We start from the raw sequence: 24,584 nt of genomic DNA, 5'->3' as shown, positions 1-24,584 counted from the left end.
GTTATACCCAAGGTCGTTTCCTATTCTTGTTTCGTTATAGTCGATATCACAGCGCATTTGCGGGATTCGGGCGTGCCATCGTGCCCTTGCTGCCAGGGGGTGGAAAACGTTGACTTCGCCTCGGCGTACTGGGACATGATGATTGATGTACGTATAAACAGCTCATACAATTTGGTTGCTTGAGTTAGAATGCAACAATGGGTTTCCAAGGCCCTGGCATTTGTGCGCCCTGCTTTTGCTATTGTCAGACGTGCATGTTGGGACTGTCGAGCGTTTGTAGGGTAACTTGTGAAGGCGAACATGGATGTATTCTAATTCAGTCGAGACCCCTGTATACTGAAACGGTGGCTTAAGGCTTGGCATACGCGTAGCTTCCCTAGGTCGCTCTCACGTAACCGTTTAGCAAGGGACGGTTTGTGTAGCTTCAGAAAACACCACATTGCCATTACTCTCAACCTCGCTACATTTCTGTCGCCTGCCTGTTATGGACAGCCCATGTATCTAGACCCCCCCCCCCACGTAACCCGAATCCCTTCGTATCGACTGTCGGCGCCAACACCATTGTAAACGCTACGTATCGGCATCCCGCCCAGCTTCTCAGCCGGATATCGGCCCACTCCACAACATTCACAATAAATTGTCGCGCTCCTCCGCTGCGCTGACGACAAAACACACAAGATGCGGGGCTCTGATGTATCCTCCTCTGGCGCTTTGCTGGTGTCATTGCTAGCCATAGCGCCATCGCCTGCATCGGCCTTTTACTTTCCAGGCACCGCGCCAACAACCTACAAGACCGGAGACGCCGTACCATTGTACGTCAATCGCCTCACACCAGCCGACTCGCAAAACGATCCGAAAATACGATCCGTCTTCTCGTTCGACTACTACTACCCTCCCTTCCATTTTTGTCGCGAAAAAGATGGACCAAAGGAAATCCGCGAGAGTTTGGGGAGTATACTGTTCGGCGACCGTATACAAACAAGCCCTTTTGAGCTGAAGATGGCTGTCAATGAGACTTGCAAATTTCTTTGCGAGGCTCCGTATCCAGGCAAAGATGCGGCATTCGTGAATGACAGAATATACCAGGGCTATGATCTCAATTGGTTAATAGACGGATTGCCAGCGGCGCAGTCATTGCGAGAGCCTGGCTCGGATCAGATCTTCTACCAGCCTGGCTTTGCATTGGGCCTAGTGGATGAGGAGAAGCCCATGCTCAACAACCACTACGACATCGTCATTGACTACCACGAGGCCTCGCCAGGCAACTTCCGAGTAGTAGGCGTGTTGGTCGACCCATACTCAATGGCCGAATCGAAGAGACAGGGTGATGCTCAGGCTACTTGCAATGGACAGACACCAGTGGTTTTGAAGGACAAAGATGACGACGAGAACATGGTCGTTTTTACGTATGGCGTATACTGGAGGAGCAGCCCGACTCCCTTTGCTACTCGGTGGGACAAATATCTCCATGTCTACGACCCCAAGATCCACTGGTTCTCCCTCATCAATTCGGCTGTGATCGTTGTGTTCCTCGTTGGCATGGTCAGCACGATCCTTGTCCGTACTCTGAAGAAGGATATTGCGCGATACAACCGCTTGGATCAGTTTGCGCTCGAAGACTTTGGCGAAACGGGAGATGCTGATGATACCGCTGATGATTCGGGCTGGAAGCTGGTCCATGGCGATGTATTCAGGCCGCCAAAGAATCCGCTGCTTCTTTCAGTCTTGATCGGCAACGGCGCCCAGCTCTTTGCCATGACGGCGCTAACCATAGGTAAGTACACCTAGGCTCGATATGAGCGCCTCTTGCTAACATGTATAATAGTGTTTGCACTGCTCGGCTTCCTTTCCCCTAGCAACCGCGGTGCCCTCGGAACCGTCATCATCATCTTCTACACACTCTTCGGTTTCTTTGGCGGCTACGCTGCTGCGCGCGTCTACAAATTCTTCCAAGGAGAGTCCTGGAAACTCTGCTTCTTCTATACCCCAGTCGCTCTCCCAGCAATCGTCTTCAGCGTCTTCTTCCTCATGAACCTGTTTGTCTGGGGCCGTGGGGCATCAGGAGCAGTGCCCTTCACGACAATGCTAGTCGTTGTCATTATCTGGTTTGTCATCTCGGTCCCACTCAGTCTGGCAGGTTCTTGGTTTGGCTTCAAGCAAGCTACCATCGAACCACCTGTTCGCACCAACCAGATCCCCCGTCAAATCCCCCCGGCTGGAGGCTACCTGCGACCTATTCCATCCATGGCGCTGGCTGGCGTACTTCCCTTTGGCGCTATTTTCGTCGAACTCTACTTCATCATGAACTCGATCTGGTTCTCAAAAGTCTACTACATGTTTGGTTTCCTCTTCCTCTGCTTTGGGCTCATGATTATCACGTCTGCTGCTGTTACCGTCTTGATGATTTACTTTTTGCTCTGCGCGGAGAATTATCACTGGCAATGGCGGTCGTTCTTCACCGCTGGTGCGAGCGCCGTGTATGTGTTTGCCAGTTGTTTGCTCTACTGGATCAAGGACGTTAGTTGGACGAGCTGGACGAGTGGTGTGGTGTACCTTGGATACTCAGCCTTGCTTAGTGCGCTAGTATTCATTCTCACTGGTAAGTACATTTTGCAACCCGATTTGAAAAAGTAGAAGAAGCTAACTTGACGAACAGGCACAATCGGCTTCTTTGCCAGCTGGTTATTCACACTCAAGATTTATAGATCTATCAAGGTGGACTAAGGGCTAGGTGCAGGCTTTTTCAGGGGGGGTTAAAATCTCGAATGACGACATTGTACATGCTAGTGGAGTATACTAAAAAGTATATATTAAATCTACTCTGCGTTGTTTACGTCTCTCGCATTTCTCACAGCTGGCAATGTAAGCTATACTAGATCTTATGAAAAATTCATATTTCACTCTAGATATGTTTGCGTGATTAGACTGATGTAGTGTAGCATACGGGATATGCACGATGAACTGTGGATGGTTTCATTTAAAAAAAACATTATTCCATAATAATGGAGGTCATGATCTGGGTATAGCTTATGCATAACAACGTAAAGAAAAAAGTCTAGTTCCATACCTCCTCTTGATCATCTCGCTTACTCAGTAGCACGCGCAATCACACGCATCTCCTGACGATACACCTGCTCTCAATGCACATACGCCGTATGCCCCTCCATAACCGGCGCATAAACATGCTGCGCCGGCTTACGGCCCTGTTTCCAGCACGTATGCTTCGCGATCCCCAATAGCGCAACGAAGCTAAGCGCTTGGAACACTGCCAGAACATACGACAGGGCTATCGATGTTTTAAGATCCAAGGTTTCGGTGTAAAGGCTCAGTGCCTGTAGCACTATAGATAAGCCGGACCAGATGAACATGAAGATGTGGAGAGCGGCGACCCAGCCGATGAGGTCCTGAGCAAGCACCATTAGTAAAGCGCGGTAAGGAGGGAGGGGGGTTGGAATGGAAGTATATGACTTACACCAGCAGCCAACTGCGCTCTCCGCAGCCCAGACAGCGTCCTCGTCGCCAGTATCACCGACATAATAACACAAAGCACATATAGCGCTCTCACCGCCAGCGACAGCCGCTGCGACACTAGCTGAAGCCTCCATCGTTCATCCCTCCATATACTCGCCCTCGAGATCCAGAGAAAGCTGAATATACTGATGTAAGCGATGTAGATAAAGCCCATGGCGCCTACGGCCACCAGGCAGATAGTTCTAAACACCCCAACTGCTGAGCCGAGTTGCTTGCGGAGTAAGATGTTTACTTGGTAGACGACGAGGACCAGCATGCCCCATATGCTGAAGAAGCTCATGATGGTGGAAGCGAGCGACATGTCGCGGACTTCCTGAAGACTGCCAGTTTGACATTGGGCTCGGAGGAGGGCTGTGAAGTCCAAGGCTAGGGAACTGTGTTTTTTTTTCTTCTGATTAGCCTTCCGTATATGTAGAAGATATAATACTGAGAAAAGGGGGGCTTACGCAATTTCAAGGAGCAATGTAAGTATGTAGGCAAATCCGATTAGCGATTTCCCTGAGCCACCGCTCCTTTTGCGGACGAAGAAGGAGGTGATGAAGATTGCGAGGAAGATGATGAGGAAGACGATGTAGTAGGCGAGATAGAGTTGGATGTCATAGCTTGGGAATGCGTTGGGGCAGAACAGCCTTTTTGAGAGGTTGGGACTGTTACTTGTTGGTGCCATGAGGAAGTTGTGTGCGCTGTATTAGGTTTTCACTGAGAGAAAGACGAACTGAGCCGCCGAAAATAATGGGATTTCAGGAGTGCAGAGGGAACGGCTGAGCAAGTGTCAATCCGCTAGGTGATGTAGTCCGTATAAAATAGGCACAACGGTTTGCTTTATAAACTAATTTTCATTGAACGGATTCGCCATATGATCTATGCTGTGGCTTATATGCGCTGCTGCGCTGTGACGCTGCGACACTGCGATGCTGCGGCTTGACGGCAGCCACTTCGTATCTTCCTGTGCTCGAACGAATCACGATTTGAGAATTCGTGCCAAGGAATGTAAATAGGATCCATGTTGGTTGCCTTATTAAACAGGTATTCAATGGTAGAAGCGAGGTGTCGAGGCATCAACAGCAGCAGCAGCAGCGAGACTAAGAGACACCTTCATATGGCATCGCTACAGTCAGTGGGAGTGCAAATAATGGCGCAATCATACTTTCTACTGTAAAAGAATAGGTTATTGAAGTGATGTTGACTTTGCAGTCAAGCAGGAAAGTTGATGTGTTAGATGTTGGAGTTCAGAATGCCCAGGACGCCATATGTACTCGGCTCCGGTCGACAACAAAACGAGGCTGTGCGGGGGGGGCTGTGTCGTGGTCAGCAGCCATTAAAGGTGGAGCAAGGTTGTCTGGAAAATTGAAATACCAAGTGATTCGAGTATGCATGTAGATGGTCACGCTTCAGCCTCGTGTTGGATTAGTTTGTAGTAGAACACGTGACTTGGCTTGCTGCAGGAACCGATGCACATGCACCGCTAGTACTGCTCTACTACAAGGCGCGGCATGACATCATGTCCGTTTTGGGTGAAGCCCCATTCGGACACGACCGTGTACTTTATACTTCGGTACATCCGGACAGTTACTGGGATATATACTCTTGTGTGCTTACTGGATCCAAGTGCCGTCTGACTTGACTGCCTCATCTGGACCGAGCTTGCGAAACATCCGTTCCGACAGTCCCGTCCCAAGGAAACATGTGCCCACGGTACCGTTCTCCTCCAGCGGCCAGCAACTTATACCTCAACACGACACTCCAACACGTTCACTTTGGTGAATCCATCACGTTTCTTTCCAACAGCCTGGTGAGCGATGGAGAGCAGTCGCACGCCTGATTTAACAAGCGATAAGACTGATCTAACATCTCTGACGAATGGGGCATCAGCAATGTCCCACGCACTCCGAGGCCTCTCAACGCGACCACCCATCAACCGCGAAGATTCGTGGAACCCAAACACTTCATCTAGGGCCTTGGATGTCGATGGTGTGCTCAGATCAAAGAAGCAGAATGAAGAAGACCATGGGATAGAATCTCGAAGCCGTAGCACGACCGCTATACCTTCGGATGACAGCGGCTCGGAAACCCATGTGGAGGAAAGGCAACGCAATCGCCGAAAGAGCATCGAAGTCGTACTAGAGAAGTCCGGAAAGAAAGGCGAGTATAAATTCACCGCCAAAGATCCCGAGTTTCAAGAAGTTTTACAGACTGGGCTCCGACGAGAGGCTGAGAAGCTGAACCGTAAGAATAAGGGCCGGCCAAGAGATCTTATCTTCACCCAGCAATTCACAACGTTCGATCGCCAAAATGTAACCGCTTCACAGTCGCCCTTTCGTGGGTTCTTCACTCTTTTCTGGCTCGCCATGGCCATATTGCTCATACGAATCGCAGCCGGCAACTACCGAACCACAGGCTCTATTTTTGGGAATGCAGAGATCCTGCATCTAATGGTCGACAAGGAGCTTTTCGTCATGCTGGCAACAGACCTTGGAATGTGCGCAACGACTGTCTTTGGCTTCTTCCTACAGAAAGCCATTGCAAAAGACTATTTGACGTGGAACGGCTCAGGGTGGATTGTCCAGTCGCTGTGGCAAGCCTTCTTTACTTTTACTTTCATATGGATCACCTTCTGGCGTGAGTGGCCTTGGACCCATACCGTCTTCATTGTTCTGCATGTCTTTGTGTTGTTGATGAAGCAACATGCCTATGCCTTCTACAACGGTTATTGTAAGTCTCCTTCCTGTGATACGGAGGGCCGAGCTGATTATGGGCAGTATCGCGAGTTTACAGACGACGGAATATCTTGCAGGATATGCTTCGAGAGCTGGACGCTATGAAATCGCAAGAAGGCTCAACTGAAACGACGCATCTTCCAGAGATGTCAACTGCTACCAACGTTGGAACCCCCAATGAAGGTGATCTGACCCGCCGAGGGCGCAAATACTCTCCACAATTGTCTGATGAAGAGTTGGAAATCGCAGGTATTGGTCAAGCTATTGACTCTGGAAAGCCACTCGACTCGGAACAGATTGAGGGGTTCCGCCGCGTGTTGAACACCGAGATTACAATCCTCAACGAGGACCTACGTGGAAAATGCACGACAACGGACAACATTTACCCTAACAACCTAAAGTTCTACAATTTCTTGGAATGGTCATGTTTCCCTACGCTCGTTTACGACTTGGAGTATCCCCGCCAGGATCGTATCAACTGGTGGTACGTTGCTGAGAAGTCGGCAGCTACACTGGGTGGCATTTGGGTCATGATCATCATCTCACAAGCGTACATCTACCCTGTTGTTGTAGAAACTGTACGAAGGAAGGAAGCTGGCATGTCACTCGATCAAGGGTGGAAAGAATTTCCATGGATTGGTAAGTAACCTTTACTTCATACTTGACGTTATCTGCTAACGTCATCTCCACCAGTCTCCGATATGGTATTCCCCATGCTTCTCCAATCACTCCTGAGTTTTTACGTCATCTGGGAATGTCTCCTCAATGTACTAGCGGAACTCACGCGGTTTGCCGACCGGGGCTTTTATGGCCCATGGTGGAATTCCATCTCCTTTGACCAGTATGCTCGCGACTGGAATAGGCCTGTCCACAACTTCTTGCTTCGACACGTCTATCATTCTTCAATTTCCTTCTTTCACATGTCGAGGATGCAGGCCACCTTCTTTACCTTTTTCCTGAGTGCCGTCGTCCACGAGGTCGTCATGTTTTGTCTCTTTAAGAAGGTCAGGGGATACCTTTTTGCATTCCAACTTACCCAGATACCCCAGGCGGCGTTTTGCAAGAGTAGGTTTATGAAGGGAAGAGACACGCTGGGTAACGTGATATTTTGGTTCGGTATTTTTATTGGGCCTAGTTTGATTATGGGGTTGTACCTTATCATGTAAAGCGATACAACTGGTTTTTGGCGCGTAGGTTGTGTAGAGGTCTTGGTGGTGTGAAACGATATCTAGACGAGGAAATTCATTCACTAGTTCCCATGATTTCAAGCGCTCCGATTCTTCTCTTCTTTCAGCACTCCTAACACCCTTCTTGTTATTCTGTCTCGCTCACTAACATCGACCTGACCATATGTCTCCTGTGCTTGCTTGAAGATTTTCTCCTCCCACCCATCACCAACATTCGGCTTCCCTGAATCGTCCCAACAGGCTTGCACCGTCCCTCCAATATTTTTAAAAAAGCCCTCTAACCCCGCTGGCCCACCTCCAGCATGATAACTCTTAAAAGGCCCCGCAACCACCCACCGCGGGCCCATGCTACTCTCCACAATACTATCCAGCTCCTCCACAGAAACCACATTCTCATTGACCAAATGCACAGCTTCCCGCAGCAGTGCAAACGCCAATCTATTCGCCACAAACCCCGTCGTTTCTTTCTTTATATGCACCGGTACTCTCCCACGATCCACCCAAAACTGCTGTGTCCTCTTGATAACGTCCTCGGACGTCTGCGGCGACGCAACTAGTTCCAACAACGGCATCACATGCGGCGGGTTGTACGGATGCACGACTAGCAACCTCGACTTATCCTTCATATCCTGTGCCTGCGCCGACGCCGGGATCCCAGACGTACTACTCCACAGCAAACAGTGTTCCGGCGCATGTTGCTCTACTTGGGCCCAAAGCTGGCGCTTGAAAGCGAGGTTCTCCGGTCCGGATTCTTGGATGATGTGCGCTTCAGCGACGGCGTCGGCGAGCGAGGTCGCGATGCGGATGTTGTCTATTGCTGCTTTTGCGGGTGCGTCGGCGAAGAACTCGCTCAGGTTTTGGACAATGTGCTGGTCGAGGTCTGGGCGCGTGTCGTAGATTGTGAGTTGGGAGGGGCTGAGGAGGTAGGTGAGGTGGTATGCGGCGAATGAGAGACCGATTGTTCCGGCGCCTATGAGGGTTATGCGGAGGTCTTTGCTGGAGTGTACTCTTAGGACGGAGTCGTGTTCAGGTGGTGCTTCTGACTCCTCGGACATGGTGGTGTGGTTGATGATTACAGTAGTACTGGGATGCGGGGGCCTTTTGATCGTGGGGGGAATAGCTTTAATCGATAGAGTCAACACAGTATATCTTTTGTGAAAACAAAAGACAACCCTCCCAAAAGGCTCATTGGGTGGCAGTGAAGTATTTCATACGTATGTACCCCTGCGTATGTAGGTGTTATCTGCGAAGGTATCAGTGGTGTGGAGATCTTAACCGCTTTTAGATGACTCGGGTAGTGTGTCCAACCCCGCCTTACAGAGAGGCCTTTGTCCCCGCTCCGCCATCGCATTGAGAGGCTGCATATCCGATGGAGATAGATGTACCGAGGATGGCGATCCCCATCTCTCTGCTAGCTTCTATGAATTCTTCCGCTCTAAGAATCCTTATTCCTCTATTACACTCGTTGCTTACCACCGTTCATTATCGGACTGCATCACTTCTACTTTGGCTTCACATACACGGGTCTTGAATAAGATATTGTCTTCTTTAACTTTCAAGGTACTGATTGGATCAACATGGTAATATTCAAATCAAAACAACCACCTATCGATTGTATGTAACCCCCGACTGTTTGCGTTTGGAAAAGGATGCATCGAGTAACGAACACAGGGCCTACCAACTTGACGGACTGGGATTGGCTCTTTGATTCAACTTACTCCCCAATCAACAATTATCCACCAAGCGAGCTTGCAGGCTTCCAAAACGCCATCACGAAAGAACGTGTGAACTGGGCTGATGTAAAGAGGTACTCTACATACATCTCTACATCTTTAGTCAAAGAGTACAATCTCAAAGAAGGCGATACGGTGGCTCTTTTCAGTCAGAATACAATATGGTATCCGGTAGCGATGTTTGCCGGGCTCCGTGTGGGTGCGAAGATCAACGGTGCAAGCCCAGCATACAACGTTGAGGAGATGACGTTTGCACTCAAGACGGCGGATGCAAAGTTCTTGATGACTACATCCGGAAGTATGGAAATTGCATCCGCAAGCGCAAAGGCTGCAGGAATACCTCAATCAAACATATTCCTGCTTGAGGGCGAGCTACCTGGTTACACCACGATCCAGGATTTGATCCGCATGGGAAAATCTTATGGTGAGTCTGGGCAGACAGCTGCTTTCAAAATCCCTCCTGGGAAGAAAAATAAAGATGTTTGTGGCTTTCTTTCATTCTCATCTGGAACAACTGGACTGCCAAAAGCCGTCATGATCAGTCACCAGAACGTTATAGCGCAGTGTCTGCAAGCCCAGCAGTTAACGCCGGAAACGCATAAGAAGGTCATGGCTGTACTTCCGCTCTTCCACATTACAGGCTTGGTTCATCAGATGCACCTCCCAATTCTCATCAACGCGGAAGTTGTCATGCTTCCGCAGTTTTCAATGGAGAAAATGCTAGACGTCGTTGTCGAATACCAGCTGAAGGAGCTTTTACTGGTGCCTCCAATCATTATCCGACTAGTTCGCGACCCGCTGGTAGATAAGTACGACCTCAGCCACGTTGTTCGCTTTTCTTCCGGCGCCGCTCCACTTTCTGAAGAAATCATCCACCAGTTGCAGAAGAAATTCCCACACACGGGCTTCAAGCAAGGCTATGGAATGACTGAATCATGCTCTTGCATTACTGCTCATCCGCCCGATAAGTATGATTACAAGTACGCCCACTCTGGAGGCGCTATAGTTGCTTCTACCGAGGTCAAAATCATCAAGGACGATGGCACAGAGGGAGATATTGGCGAGGATGGTGAAGTGCTGGCTCGTGGACCCCAGGTAGTGATGGGATACCTCAACAACGAAAAAGCTACCCGGGAAACATTTGATGCAGACGGCTTCTTGCACACGGGTGACCGCGGATCCATCAGCGAGGAAGGCATGATTTACATTTCCGACCGCATCAAAGAACTCATCAAAGTCAAGGGTATCGGTGTTGCTCCAGCCGAGCTTGAAGATTTACTTCTTGGCCACCCTAAAGTCGAGGACGTTGCTGTCATGAGCATAAAAGACGACTACTCTGGAGAGCTACCAAAAGCGTATGTAGTGCTCAAACTGGGTGTCCAAGAGAGTACCGCAGTCGGTAAAGAAATCATCGCTTTCGTCAAGGAGAAGAAGGTTAGATACAAGTGGGTCAAGGAGGTTGAGTTTATTAACGAGATACCGAAGAGTCCTTCAGGCAAGATTTTGAGAAGAGTGTTGCGCGACAAGGAAAAGGATGGCAAGTTTGGCCTTGTTGTTAGAGACGGGGTCAAGGCTAGGTTGTAAAATAGAAAATCAGAAAAAATTGTAGAGTAATCTGACGGATAAGATCAATCTTCTCGTAAAGTTTTGTGCTCTGTACTTGTTGATTGTTTGGTCCGTCCGCAGACCGGTACCTGGCTTTATCAAGGGACGGCACGGATCATACCAATACTACTTGCTGAACTACAACACCTGTAGTTGATTAGGCTGGAATATCCTTATCACATATGGCGTTTGGCTATCATATACTCAGTATGTGCCGCCTAGTAGTTGGGAGCTCTGGTGGAAAGTATCGAAAGCCTCTGCGTTAATAAATGCACAATGACAGGAGAAGCCCTTGGTTGTGGCAAAAGCACTACCGCAATACAGAAAAGGTTCCGGGCATCAGTCGGAGAGGCGCAAAAGAAAGACCGATTCCCGGAACGCTAATTGACGCGCTTGTCGCCCATCAGGAAGGAGAATGTCCGGGTTTAAGCTTTTTTGATCCTCGGCATCAAGGACTTGTCGAAAGCTTATCTCTTTCACCAATAGTAGCCACACGTGCAGTCTGATGTTGTCCTTTCATTCGGCGCGGAACACGGCGCGCCACTGGCTCGGTCTGTATACGCTTCCATCACCTCCCGGAACGTATGTATAATAGGCCGTCCTTGCTACCTGACATCCGATACTGGTATCCCAAGTGCCTCTGAAAATGCGATACCTTACATACAGTGCGATTGTAGCACTCATCGCCTCAGCTTCGGCTTGCGAAGGTGACCACAGTTGCTATGGAGCGCTAACAGATGATGTCGTTCTGACGAGGAATGTCCGCCGAATGCAACCCGACGCACAAAATGCGACCACGACTCCAAGAGGCCCTCTGGAGTGGGGCCAGATCAACTTCCTACATACCACCGACACTCATGGCTGGCTTGAGGGGCATATCAAGGAACAAAACTACGGCGCCGACTGGGGCGACTACGTCAGCTTCACAAAACATATGAGGCAGAAAGCTCGCAAACTTGGCGTTGACCTGCTTCTAGTTGACACAGGGGTTAGTGTCTGATATCAAGGCCCTGGGGACGAGTAGGGCTGCATGTACGTGGAGCAAAATGTAATCTTGCTAACGCTGGAGCAGGACTTGCACGATGGCGCCGGGCTTAGCGATGCGACGACACCCAACGGCAAGGTCTCGAATGTGATCTTTGAAAATGTCGACTATGATATATTGACTATCGGCAATCACGAGCTTTACGTCACTGAGATTGCCTACGAGACTTTCAGCGGCTTTGCAAAAGCATATGGTGACAGATATCTTACTAGCAATGTTCAAATCGTCAACCCAGCCACCGGTCAGTTTGAGTACATCGGGGCTCAATATCGTTATTTCACTACTGAACAGGGTATGCCAAAATTAATACGAGTTTGAGGAATGTGCTGACTATTTACAGGTCTTCGCATCATGGCTTTTGGCGTTCTTTTTGACTTTACTGGCAACAGCAATGTTTCCAGGGTCATTAAAGCTAAGGATATGGTCAAAGAGAAATGGTTCCAGCAAGCTGTTAACTTCACCAAGCCAATTGATCTGTTTGTTGTCGCTGGTCACAACCCTGTACGAACCAACGTCTCCAGTAGCACTATGGGGACTGTGTTCAAGGCCATTCGAAGTATCAAGAAAGATGTGCCAATTCAATTCTTTGGAGGCCACACTCACATTCGCGACTTTATAGTCTATGACGAGAAGGCTACTGGCATTGAGTCTGGTAAGTAATACCCAATTTCATTGACTATTCACTAACAAATCACTTAGGCCGTTACTGCGAGACTCTAGGGTGGCTTGCAATGTCTAGTATCAAATCGTCCACTTGCAAAGCACCAAACAACCCCAAAGGTGTACCAAACCCATCTCGCGTAGCATTGTCGCAGGTCACCATTGACAAGTCTACTTTCAAAACTCCAGTCCGCTATGCACGGAGGTACCTTGATTGGAACCGGAACACTTTTGCATACCATGCCGAGGGAAGCCAGCCGTACACTTCATTCAGCACTCCTGAAGGCCTCAAAGTCTCATCAGAAATCACTTCCGCTCGAACTAAGCTCAATCTGACCAATCTTTACGGTTGCGCACCGGAAACATACTGTCAGTACTGTAAGCCGTTTTTGGCTGAAGGCAACATCTTCAAGCTTCTCCAAACCGCGCTAGCTACGGCCGTTGTGAACAAGACACGAAAACATATCCCTCGATTTATCATAATTAATACCGGTAGCGTCCGCTTCGACCTCGCTCAAGGCCCCTTCACGTACGACGACTCCTTCATCGTTTCCCCATTCAAAGATGCTTTCCAATACATTCCAAATGTGCCCTACAAACAGGCATCGCAGGTTATCGATATCCTCAATGCTGGTCCCTTTCAAAAGAAGAAGCGAAACCTTGAGACATCCGATTTTAGTTTCAGTCCCGTCCTTGCAGACCGCGATACATGCATCGACCCGCCCCTCACACACAACTACGAGGGACGTACGCGTCGCTCCAAGCAAGGCGGTCGGCTAATCCGTCGCCAATCTGCTTCACCCACACCCGGGTACACCACCCACGACGATTTCGGCACCGATGGAGACGACACCGTGCACTCACCCATCCCCAACTACCCTCAGCCCAACGATCTCCAAGCCAACGCCTCTTTCCCGCTCGACGGCTCCATGCCACAGAACGTCGATCTCGTTTTCCTGGATTTCATAGCTGATTACATTGTCAATGCTCTCAATCAGCCGCAAGTCGGTGGCAAGTTCTCGCTGGACCAGGTCGAGTATTATATCGATGAGACGTTCACGACGAATAGCTATTTACCTGCGTACGCGAAGATTGCGTGGCAGAAGGATGTGCCTAATTGTCCTGTGGGCAAAGGGATTGGGGCTTCGTAAGGAAGGGGTTGCTGTGGTTTGGGTAGTGGATAGAGTATACAGGTGGTATTCTGTGTAATGTGCAACGTGGAAATGTATTTATGGAAATGGAGAAGTTGGGTGGAGGTGTAAATACAGAAATGAGATGCAAATTGATACATTTGCTAATATATTACAATTGTGCCTAGTGCTATTTTTTTTTGGGGGGGGGGGGGGGCATTGGAAATACGACATTAATAGCTCGAGAAAAACGCCTACTCTTGGTGATCAGGATTATGTTGAGATGTTAGGAAGGTCCTTCTTTGACTATCGCAGGTCACGCTAGTGTGCATAGATATAAACGATTACTAAGCTATGTCGCAGAGGGGCCGGAATGGTATTTTAGAAGATTATCGTTAATAAGGTAAGGGTCTTTGGTTGTAGTGATGCTTTATTTTAAAGTGTTTGGAGATAAGTACTAGGTAGGTATCTAAGTAGGAGCTCTTCTCCCAGAAAGAGTTTAAGCTTAGCTGGCTAGAATGACGGTTCTATTGGAGTGATAGTTGGATTATGGTCATGCTCAATCTAGTCTCTTTGAGTGACGTGTCTTGTCTAGCATTTGACTACTCGCCTACTGAGCTTACTGCGTGGCTTTGAAATACTGTTACCACAGAACGTATAAACCATATAGAATGGTACAAAGAAGTGATCTATGTTCATATAGCGATCATTGCCATGAAGCAAAAATTATGATCGTCATGTCTAAGCTGAGGACCGGTATATGTGTTTTTACATATGACCTCTTATTACTTTGTGTATTGGGCCTAGGTGATGCCTTCGCGCCTTGTATTGGTAGCTCTCTCCCCATTGCATATTCAACTTCTTCATTTTTTTTGTTTTCATTCGATTGACGTGTTCAGTGTTTTGTTAGCTACACTATGCATGAAACGATGTACTCCACGCTCGGCAAAAGTCCTGGCACCGCTGGCTTGCGCCTTCTACTTACGTGCATAGTACGCATCCCAAAAACGCACAGACCATACAGGCAGACATTCAGCCCCAGCCTTCCTCTACTTTAGCCATCAGGGAATTTTTCTGATTATCTCTCTTTCTCTCTCGATGATATCTCTCATTAAGAAAATCATTCTTATCCTATAAAATTTCGTTGCTGTGTTTCCGATAACATGCAGAATGCAGCACTTGCCTTTGGTGTTGGTCCAGGAGCCATAATCCTCTTTTCGGCAGCGCGACAATGGCTTCGTTACTTCTCGAGTATTATCTTTTTCACAAAATACTATGGACTAAGTGGATTGGTATTATGCTTCTTCGGTAACCGCGACATCTGGCGCGTCCAAGTACAGGTGTTACGAAGTACGAGCGACATAGACGCGATGAACTTCCGAAAGTCAGCGCAGGGGGAATGCAGCATAATAGCTGTAGCTGTGCGTATATGTGTCGGAACCCGGACAGCTAGGCGCCAGGAACTGACTACTAGGCTTTCAGAGTACTATTCTAGCACAGATTGCTATTACAGCACTCTCTTTGGAAAACCTTGACCGAACACCCTGGTTTGCCCGAGGGTTCCTTACTTTCAGTCTCGTCTCTTCTATCATCGCTGTTTACTACGCCACAAGACAGTACTGTCATCTGGGAAGATTTATCTATGCCAAAGATGTACGGGCATGGATTCGTGGACACAGTATTTTGAATGGGGATCTGTACCCACGCATGACATTGGCAGCTGCTCATCTTAACAGCGGCTCAGCCTTTCGAGTAGTGGGAGCAGATCTACCTTCGGTTGCCTCTGTTTTGACCATTGCAGCCCCTACCATGCTTCTCAACAGCTCCCTAAACGCTTTCCTGGTGGGATTAGGTATCTATCTTGGCTTTGTTTGGACACGGGATCTTAATGAGACTGCAGGGGCATTCAGTAGTCGAGCAGTATTTATTACGTATATGGTCGGCTTGGTGGTTTGTTACTGGGTCTACGCAATATCCAACGTTATTGTAGCCGACCAGAGCTATGTCAGCGAAGCAGAGTTGCTAGGAGAGGAAGATCCTCTTCGCTCTTTCTTTGGACTACGCGACAAAGATGAGGAAAGTGCAGTGGCCAGCGGGAAGCCTTCTGCCGCTCAACATGTTTCCTCTCAAGAAGTACCATCTGACACGAACGGCATGGCAAGCACATCTATAGCACCACCCGGAGAATCATCTGAAGAACAGATAGATGGAAGCAATAACACTAAGAATGTGTCTGTTCAAGGAGAGCTTGCGCAAGTCCTCCAAGAAGCAGCTAGACTCCGTAAAGAGTCTGCCAAAGTTGATGAACGTATAGCTCAACTTCTCGAGAAACTTGCACAAGGTAGTGAAGAGTAGTTTTGATACAATCTGAAGAGAAGGTCTGTTTTCATTCTCATGTGTTGTCGAATAGACTTAGTAGCTGGTGAGATTACTTCAAGTCTATGGCTTTTTCCGTATACGTATGTCGTTAACTCGTAAAGAGGGTATGGATTTATAATGAATCTGATGGTAGTGTTATACGCGGTATTAAAACATCAATGGTTTCAATGTCCGGCTCAGCCTCATGTGGATTACAAATGACGTGTGTGGGGTCGGCGTTGTGCCCCTCCGACAGGGTCCCCGACAAAAAAGTTCGCCGCCAAAGGCGCAATTTTGGCATTTCTAAGCAACGCAAGACGAAGACTCATATATAATCTTCTAGGATACAAAGAGAGGGCAGCAAGACACAATCCATATTTCAACGGTTGAGAGCAAAAAAAGTCTGCGCAATGGCTGTCCCCAACCCCACTTCCAACCAGACCCAGCACGACGAGGAGGATATCGACATACACGGCGTGGACAATACGATAGACGCCGATGAGGCGGAAGAGATTCTGGAAGATGACGGCGATGTGCCCATGGACTCGGACGACGATGACGAGGAAGGACGCCAGGAGGCCGAGATGGAAATCAATCTACAGAACGACTCGGTTGCGCATTTTGACCAGCACAAGGACAGCATCTTCTGCATAGCGCAGCACCCCGTACACCGCGACATTATCGCCACAGGAGGCGGCGACGATGTAGGCTACATCATTGATGTGTCGGCAGCGGCGGCAGCGCAACCGAGCAGCGACGGCCAACCCACCGAGCGCGAAGGACTGAAGAGCATATTCACACTAGACGGACACACAGACTCAGTCAATGCGATCGCCTTTACCGCGCCCAAAGGCCAGTTTGTGGCTACTGCAGGTCTAGATGGCAAGCTACGCGTGTGGCAGGGAGTGCCTGACGGCAAGAAATGGAAGTTCCTGGCCGAAGCACAAGAGGTGGAGGAAATCAACTGGCTGATCTCGAACCCTTCACCCGACCACCCCAATGTGGTCGCGCTCGGAGCCAACGATGGTTCAGTGTGGGTGTACCAGATCAGCACAGACAAGGGCAACGAGCTACAGGTCCTGCAAGCATACTATCTTCACACCGAGTCGTGCACAGGCGGTACATGGTCGCCTGATGGCGCATTGCTTGCGACCATCTCTGAAGACTCGAGTCTTTATGTCTGGGACGTGTTTGGCGACGCAGCATCACAAGGTCTGACTGCGACAACCGACTCGCAAGCCGTTGTCGGTCTCACAGGCAACGACGAGCGCTTCCGCGTCGAGGGTGGTCTCTACTCTGTCGGCATCGCGCCATCAGGTGCGTTTGTAGCTGTTGGTGGTCCAGAAGGTCAGATCCGCATTGTTGGTCTGCCCCGTCTTTCTGCCGCTGGAGCGGCACAAGCATCAACATCATCTGGTGGAGGAGGCGCAAAGAACAAAGCTGGAGGCGGCAAGCAAGCTGGTGCTAAAGGAGGCGCCTCATCATCAGGTCAGGCTGGACAAATCTTGGCTAGTTTGCAGGCAGGAAGTGACAACGTTGAATGTCTGAGCTTTTCTACGGCACCACTTACGCTCATGGCTGCCGGTAACGTGGACGGTTCCATTACTCTCTTTGATACCGCACATCGCTTTGCAGTTCGAAGGCGGATAGAAGATGCGCACGCAGATGAAGAGTCGCCGCAAGCCGTTGTCAAGCTGGAGTTTGTTTCCAAGGAAGGACCAGGAGGATGGTTATTGACGAGCGCGGGATACGATGGTGTTTTGAGGCGCTGGGATGCACGGGGTGGAACAGCCGCGGCTGGCAAGGGTCTCGTGGGCGAGTGGAGGGGACACAGGGGTGGAGGTGAGGGGGGTGGTATAATGGCTTTTGTTCAAGGAGACGGCGAGGCGGTTGTCACAGCTGGTGATGACCATGTCGCACTCGTCTTCAAGACGCCTCTCTCCGGATGAACGAGGTATTTTTGGGCGTCTGATACGAGAAACATTGACATGAACAAAAGCTTTGAATTGTACAGTATGAAAGACGAAAGATGGATTTGTTGTTGGGCTGTGTTGCCTCAAGCCGAGCACGCACCCGCCCCTCGTAGGTGAGCAAACACACAATGTCCATGAGTGAAGCCCATCAGCCAGTTGTTTTGTCGCAGCACCGGTTAAAATCCCCACCATCATCAACACCTTTTGCCCAAACTTGCTCGATTGGGATGGTTCTCGGTGCCGTGTTAGTGGTTGGGGCCCATGGCTGTCATCGGACCGCACTCCTCAGCTTTCTCATTGGGTCTATGTTACCACACGTGGCTGAAGAGATTCGATAGATGTCGGAGATGATTATTTTTACTTTTTTTATGGTTGCCCATGTCCCTTGCTACATGGGGTTTCCAGAGCTTCTCGGTAGTGTTACTCAATGCAAATGCTTGAACAAATGCCTTTTGGACGGAACCGAGGTTAGTTCCGTAGAGGAGGGGGTTCTCATACATGACGAGACGTATTGCCTGCATGAGGTGCTTGCAGTCGGGCTGCCTTGACGCACCATGGCCGTTTCGACATGCATGAAGATCGTGATGCGAGGGAATCGCGATATGAGCCCTTCTTCTTCCATGCATATCTCTTTCTCTCTTTGTCTCTTTGAGGCGTGGAAGGAAGCCCCCACCATTACTGCGTCTTTACACGTTACGCCCGGCATATCCGTCTCTTCGCAGCAGACGCCGCCATGGTTATTTGCGATCAACGGGTACCATACCCCCTCATATCGCTACCTGCTGCATATACCTAGGGGTGGGCAGAGAGTCGATATGATCGCCACTCTCTTTCTCTCTTTCTGGCAACATTGATGCTATTGGATGCGGCACGAAATCCCGAAGGCTGTTTCCCAAGTCATGGTTCCATACCCAACCCCCCCCCGCTCTCTGTGTCCCCTTGTTCCCGTGGCCCCTCCTCCCTCCCTTCCCTTTCCTGGTTGCGAACATGTGCATGGCAGAGGCCGTGGCGGCCGCCGGCATCAAACGAGCTCCGAAGTCCCCAAAATGGTGTACACCTACCTCAAACGCCTGAGTCTGTCGCGCCGATGCGGGTCTCTCTTTCCTTTTCCTTCAGACTTGCTGCTTGTATCCCCAGAGTCTGGCGAGATTGACGTCATATCGTCTGATAGCCCACACTCCAGTTACATAACGTCAACCCGTCTCTTTCTTCCCTCTCTCTTGAACCTTTCTTGCTTACATACTATGCAGCCTCCCCACTTTTTCTCCTTTGGCTTCATGGGTGATCCTCAGGGTCTTCGCAAGTGTGTGTGTGTGTGTGTGTATGACCTTGCTCTCCCGCCTAGCCACTACACCACACGGCGTGCAGCCCAGAGAGAGGTTGAGCCGGATTCCTCCCCGGTTGGAACATGAGAAAGAGACGGCCCGAGAGGTTACACAAGTGACATGGTAGGCGTCCAAGCAAAGGCGGTTCAGTCAGTATCAGATTTGTACATGGAGTATCTGGTTGGACAGCATGAGGTAGTGGGGGAATTGGAATCGGCCGTTATGCAAGTGAGGGAATGCCCATGATGCAGCATTTGGACAACGGTCGTTGACTATTAGGCAATGTTCTCCGCAGCCTATCACGCATCGTGCGCTTACTCGGATTTATCGGCCCCGACGTCTTTTCCTTTCCTATTCTTTATCACGCGGCCTTGTGCTGTTCTGTTTCGTGGTCCAGAACCAGACGTTGGGTCCGGCTACTCTGTTACACACGCGCTTGTGGACCCGGATATGACAGGCATGGCTTGACTAGGCAGCTCCAAAAGCGGGTCTGTATAAGAAAATCAGTTGGAGTAGATTGGGGTTTCTCCGCGGGCGCTTCTGCACGGGAACGCTACGCCCACTGTCTACCATGATACGTTACAAGGTCCCTGGTCGCAACTCGGCACGCCCTACATGCTTTTGCGATTGCTGGAACAAGAACCATGGTACTTGCATGTAGTACACGACATGCCGTCAGCCACGTACGGTGGAGAATGCGATCTGACATGTACAGGTGATAACACTAAGACGACTCAAGGGCTTTGACATTGCACTTGCCACAGCAATCTCATGCATTCCTTCAGCTCACCCTTACGTATGTATGTACGTACTTTGGCAAATACCCCCTCTAACCTGCCAACGTAGCCTCCGTTCCCGCACATTTGGTAGACGGGCAGGCGCGCCGAGCTGGTCCTTTACCCGGCATGGTAACAAAGTCACCGATCTCGTCCCTGAAGTACGTCATCTCCCATGTCCCGCTTTCCCCTTTTCTTCCTTTTCCCCTGCAAAAGAATTACTCGCTTGGGGAATCTCTCCGAGTGGGTCATGATGAACACATCTGAGCAAGGGCGGGGTGTTCACAGAAGAGGAAGAGAGAAAGCAGTGTACCTTTTCAGTGGGACCCATGTTGGTTGATCGACCTCGGCTGAGTAAACCCCGAACACAAGGAAGAAGAGATTCATTACACCGTTGAATACCTAGCCAGCGATCGGGAGAACATGCCGCGGCCATTAGTAGATTACCGACTATCGATCAACACGAGAGCTATCGATTGTGAAACGAGTGCAGATGTAATTAGTCCCCACTTTGCGCAAGGCCGTTGAGCATGTGGGTATCCACCCTTGTTATGATGTATGGACTTGCAAGAAGTATAGAGTGTGGAGGTCAATATGGTTAGCCATGTGTAAGTGTGTACTATACGCATACGTATTCTACTAGTCTTGAAACTTTCAAGGAAGGAATGACCAGCAAAATACTCAACAAGTCTAAACTCAGAATAGAGCGATAGGGGAAGGATTCGAGAAGAAGAAGAGAGAAAAAAACACAATTGATGTAATTTCATGATCAAACAAGCATCATTGAGGAAACAAAGGAAATAGTTGGAAGTAATTACCGACTCCAACACATCAAGTCCACGTCTCACCGACTGCCTGATCGGGACTCTCCCGCATATCTGGGTAGTCTTCCCCGCAACTTCTTGGAAAAAGGGAGATGGAGAGATAGCGAGAGCGAGATTAGAGAGATACGGAGAAAATACGTGGAGAGAACCAAAAGAGGAAATCACAAGCGTGTCCAACAACCCAACCCAACCCCCTTGCCCCATTCTTCGCCTCGGAGAATAGGATGTTTTAAAAAAAAGGAAAAAAAAGCGCCCCAAATTTTGTCATGGTAGACCTAAAAAAACTCCCATGCAAAAGCATATGGTCTCGTGTAACTACGCAATTCATACATAGATACCAAGACGATGGGGGAAGGGGGAGGAAGGACCCTCTCTTTTTTTTCTACGGATGAATTCTCCGTTGGCCAATGAGGAACAAGGGTTGTTGCGTCATCGTCTTACCTGTCAAAAAAATGCCCCAAAAAGAGTCAAACCGGGATGGTGGAAGGGGAAGGAGAAGGTGGAGAAGGGGGAGGGGGCAAGGTCGGTGGTTGGTGTACATGGACTATCCAAGATATGTGGGGACATCAAACGAAAGATTAAGGTTATTGCATGCTTTGCGCTTTGCTGCTTGCTGATGCGCGCCAAAGCGGGGACTAGGCTTAGCGGGTTGCTTTTGGCATTGACGCAAGCAGTGGGCATTGGGTACGGGTAAAGGGTCCATTTGAGGCCGGAGAGTTCAAACTAGACAAGTGCAAAACGTCTGTGGACAAATCAGAGAGAGCAAACAACATGCATGTGTGAGTATGTGTGTAATATGTGCATGTAGCATGTATGCCATTGTGACTATGTAAAGAAAAGAGCGATAATCACCATCAATTGCTCTTTTTTTTGGTTGTATGTATGTATGCTAATCTCATTACCGTCCAACATGCATTAGTCAAACGCCTTTTGCGCAGCCATGGCTCAAACGCCAGTCCATCAGTCATCGGTGCAATCGGCCGGAGTCTCCAGCCGTGGCCCGTCATACGGGCATATGTAGAAAGGATTAACAAAGTCAAGAAAATAATACAGCTCTTTTGAGTGCTCAAAGCACGGCAAAAACCCGGGGTATCGTAAGAATTGTGGAAAGAGAAGTAGAAGCGGCGACAATCGCTGACGTGCTCGCGTACCAGAAAGCGGGTCCAAAGCGAACGCAACGGTATGCGCTAGAAGTAGGAGGGTCTTGATAGCAAGGGCAACTGGGCCGACTTTCTACATTCCCATATCATCCATGTCCTCGTCGGTAAAGTCCTTGAGGAGCTCGAGCCCGCCGAGATCGTCGGTATCTGCTGAAGTCATGGACACCATGCTGTGCTCGCGGGCATGTTGGCCAGTGAGGTGGGAGACGGGGATAGCGGGGCTTTGGTGGGGGCTCTTGCGATGTGATATTGAGTGGCGCATCTCTGACGCAGGAACTTCCATACCAAGAAGACCACCAGCACATCGGGCGAGATATTCGTCAACAGCCCAGAAGCCACATCCAGCGTGACGTAACACTTCGTTCTTGAGGCCGAGGACCTCTTCGCGGAGCAGGGCAACGTTTTCCTTGAGCATCTTGTTCTTTGCAGAGAATTCTCGGGCTCGGCCTTCGAGACTGTTGATGTACTCCTTTTTGCGCTGCCTGCACTTGTGTGCAGCGACGCGGTTCTTCTCGAGATGATTTTGGCGAGCCGATGAGACTTGAAAGGGATAGCCGTCGGCGGTGTAGGCCTCAACCATTTGGGGCTGAGATTTGGGCCTACCCCGCTTGCGCTTGGGTGGCTGGGGGTTGGCTTCAACGGTTTCTTGCTGAGGTAGTACAGGTGCACTTGGCAGCATTACAGCATCCTGATTGGTAAGCGTCTGCCTGCTGGCGCGGCGTCGCTTGGGTGAAGGCTCCTCTGGCGGGGTCATTTGCAGTGAGGCAGGGTCCTTTTTGGGCCAAGGTGTTGTCTCATTGCGAAGCTGCTCGACAGGAATGGAACTTTCGCGGTCGTTGCGAAGAGGGTGAGTGGGAGAGTATTCCTCGGGTGGAGTGACTTGGCCATATCGCTCCAGGGCAGCGTGAGTGAGGAGGGAAGGAGGAATAGAGAAAGCTTGCGTGGACAGTGTGGCAGTGTTGCTGAAGGCCGTTGACCACTTGTCATGGTGTTGATTGCTCATGCCTGGTGGATGAAGGGCAGTGAAGGCATCGCCAGCCCAGTCAAGATGGGGTTGCTGCTGGATCTCTGTCATGGCGAAGAGCAATTGCCGTTGCGTGTGTGTATGTGTGCAGAGTGTATGTGTAAAAGGCAGAAGGCAGCGAGGTAGAGTGCCGCGTGTGGGTAGGGCAAGTTGAGTTGAGGTGAGTTGAGGTTGGTTCAGTTGAATTGAGTTGAGTTGTTTAGGGGAGTAGGTTGATGGGAAGGTAGGTAGCTATACGTGCTAGCTATGGAAGGAACAGGCAACGGTGGGCTCGGAGGGAAAGGCCGTAGCGATGATGTCGGCAGAATAGGCCGTGGGGGAGTCGGAGGGGCAGGCCGGCGTCGAGAAGCGAGACAGGGAGCAGACAAAGGGTACAGGACAGTGCAAGAAGACCAAAAGGCGAGGGAGCCGGGGAGACGGTCTGATATGGGAATTGGACAATTGGGGGGTTTGGTAACATGCGGAACTTGCGAAAGCGATAGCAGGGGGACTTGGTGCTGTTTGCACCGGGCCGGGGCATGATTGGGTGTCTGTGCGGCGGGTGACGTAGCGGGAGAGGGCGATCGACGATGCTGAGGGTCATCGCGATTGCCTGTCGCCACGCCTGTTTCGACGTCTGCGACTGCCCTGCGACTGCCCCGCGACTGCCCCGGAACCAGTTCCTCTGCTGCTGTCTGCCCTGTGGCTTGTCGCCATGCTTACATAAGTCAGCCACTACATTCACTGACAAGGTAGGTGGTGGCCATGGACGCCTCCCTGTGTACTCTACGCGCCACACTTGTGTCTACAGTACTCGCACGCCCACACCCACATCCACACTCACACGGTGCATTCATGCAGTAGACACACCTATGTGCTCTACAACAATGCAACCCCCCCCATTCGTCCCCATAGACGGTGGTCCCCCTTCCCCCAGCTTCCGCGGAGCACCGCACGCACACGCACACGCACACGCACACACCTGCCTTGCTCAGTGTGGTCGAGGTCAGAGCAGCGCACCCTCTGCCCTGTACAATGGGCCAATACTGCCCGGCTGTGCTGCCATCGCTCTCAGCCTATCAATCTCTCACCACTACTGCCCGTGTCGGCGTCCTGCTCACCACGCGTCTCTGCCCAAGGTTTGGCGCCACCAATCTCACTTGTCCTTGCGGCAGGCCAGCTAGAGTACAACGGGTGAAGACACGGCACGTACACGGTCCACTAGAGAGAGGGGGCTCCACGCTACCTCTACTCCTCCACACACACACACACACACACACACACACTCACCCATGCCCACTGTAACACCAAGTGCCTACTATGCCTACTATGCCCAACATGTCTGGTGCCTCCATTGCGCATGTGCCTAGCCCTTGAAATATACCACCCTGCTACGCCAGTGCTCGCCTTTAAACCCACTCGCCTACCCCTTCGCTTCGCATCATCAGTCTAGACAAACGGCGCGCCCCCGCGGGCAGTGGGAGAAAAAAAGCCATCCTTTTGCTGCAGGACAAACAGGCGCACGGCGCCAACACCGATATTAGGCGGAATGCCCGT

At 50.2% G+C, this 24,584-nt stretch overlaps 9 protein-coding genes across 9 annotated transcripts; 6 read left to right on the top strand and 3 right to left on the bottom strand.

The window, feature by feature from the left end:
• Nucleotides 1–678: 678 nt before the first annotated feature.
• Nucleotides 679–2,724, top strand: COCMIDRAFT_79617 (uncharacterized protein; the record flags this gene model as incomplete). The annotated part of the gene is made up of 3 exons (XM_007684050.1): nt 679–1,774; nt 1,826–2,599; nt 2,657–2,724. The coding sequence occupies 3 exons, from the start codon at nt 679–681 to the stop codon at nt 2,722–2,724; spliced, it is 1,938 nt and encodes a 645-aa protein (XP_007682240.1).
• Nucleotides 2,725–3,137: 413 nt separating this feature from the next.
• COCMIDRAFT_31491 (uncharacterized protein) lies at nt 3,138–4,198 on the bottom strand (the record flags this gene model as incomplete). The annotated part of the gene is made up of 3 exons (XM_007683959.1): nt 3,138–3,404; nt 3,473–3,905; nt 3,978–4,198. The coding sequence occupies 3 exons, from the start codon at nt 4,196–4,198 to the stop codon at nt 3,138–3,140; spliced, it is 921 nt and encodes a 306-aa protein (XP_007682149.1).
• A 1,207-nt stretch (nt 4,199–5,405) lies between these two features.
• On the top strand, nt 5,406–7,414 carry COCMIDRAFT_79731 (uncharacterized protein; the record flags this gene model as incomplete). The annotated part of the gene is made up of 3 exons (XM_007684049.1): nt 5,406–6,243; nt 6,291–6,887; nt 6,942–7,414. The coding sequence occupies 3 exons, from the start codon at nt 5,406–5,408 to the stop codon at nt 7,412–7,414; spliced, it is 1,908 nt and encodes a 635-aa protein (XP_007682239.1).
• Nucleotides 7,415–7,512: 98 nt separating this feature from the next.
• Nucleotides 7,513–8,490, bottom strand: COCMIDRAFT_21329 (uncharacterized protein; the record flags this gene model as incomplete). The annotated part of the gene is made up of 1 exon (XM_007683911.1): nt 7,513–8,490. One exon carries the CDS (start codon nt 8,488–8,490, stop codon nt 7,513–7,515), a length of 978 nt encoding a protein of 325 aa, XP_007682101.1.
• A 522-nt stretch (nt 8,491–9,012) lies between these two features.
• On the top strand, nt 9,013–10,752 carry COCMIDRAFT_79622 (uncharacterized protein; the record flags this gene model as incomplete). Its single annotated transcript, XM_007684048.1, has 2 exons — nt 9,013–9,049; nt 9,107–10,752. 2 exons carry the CDS (start codon nt 9,013–9,015, stop codon nt 10,750–10,752), a joined length of 1,683 nt encoding a protein of 560 aa, XP_007682238.1.
• Nucleotides 10,753–11,542: 790 nt separating this feature from the next.
• On the top strand, nt 11,543–13,629 carry COCMIDRAFT_79311 (uncharacterized protein; the record flags this gene model as incomplete). Its single annotated transcript, XM_007684047.1, has 4 exons — nt 11,543–11,761; nt 11,846–12,110; nt 12,159–12,470; nt 12,518–13,629. 4 exons carry the CDS (start codon nt 11,543–11,545, stop codon nt 13,627–13,629), a joined length of 1,908 nt encoding a protein of 635 aa, XP_007682237.1.
• Nucleotides 13,630–14,771: 1,142 nt separating this feature from the next.
• Nucleotides 14,772–15,963, top strand: COCMIDRAFT_144 (uncharacterized protein; the record flags this gene model as incomplete). The annotated part of the gene is made up of 2 exons (XM_007683876.1): nt 14,772–15,029; nt 15,091–15,963. 2 exons carry the CDS (start codon nt 14,772–14,774, stop codon nt 15,961–15,963), a joined length of 1,131 nt encoding a protein of 376 aa, XP_007682066.1.
• A 413-nt stretch (nt 15,964–16,376) lies between these two features.
• On the top strand, nt 16,377–17,915 carry COCMIDRAFT_79677 (uncharacterized protein; the record flags this gene model as incomplete). Its single annotated transcript, XM_007684046.1, has 1 exon — nt 16,377–17,915. The coding sequence occupies one exon, from the start codon at nt 16,377–16,379 to the stop codon at nt 17,913–17,915; it is 1,539 nt and encodes a 512-aa protein (XP_007682236.1).
• A 4,182-nt stretch (nt 17,916–22,097) lies between these two features.
• COCMIDRAFT_31484 (uncharacterized protein) lies at nt 22,098–23,099 on the bottom strand (the record flags this gene model as incomplete). The annotated part of the gene is made up of 1 exon (XM_007683958.1): nt 22,098–23,099. One exon carries the CDS (start codon nt 23,097–23,099, stop codon nt 22,098–22,100), a length of 1,002 nt encoding a protein of 333 aa, XP_007682148.1.
• Nucleotides 23,100–24,584: the final 1,485 nt, after the last annotated feature.

The sequence above is a fragment of the Bipolaris oryzae genome (genome assembly GCF_000523455.1).
Source record: "Bipolaris oryzae ATCC 44560 unplaced genomic scaffold scaffold_0, whole genome shotgun sequence".
Lineage (NCBI taxonomy): Eukaryota > Fungi > Ascomycota > Dothideomycetes > Pleosporales > Pleosporaceae > Bipolaris > Bipolaris oryzae.
Note: the sequence above shows the minus strand (reverse complement) of the source record. Positions and strands in the feature narration are given on the sequence as shown.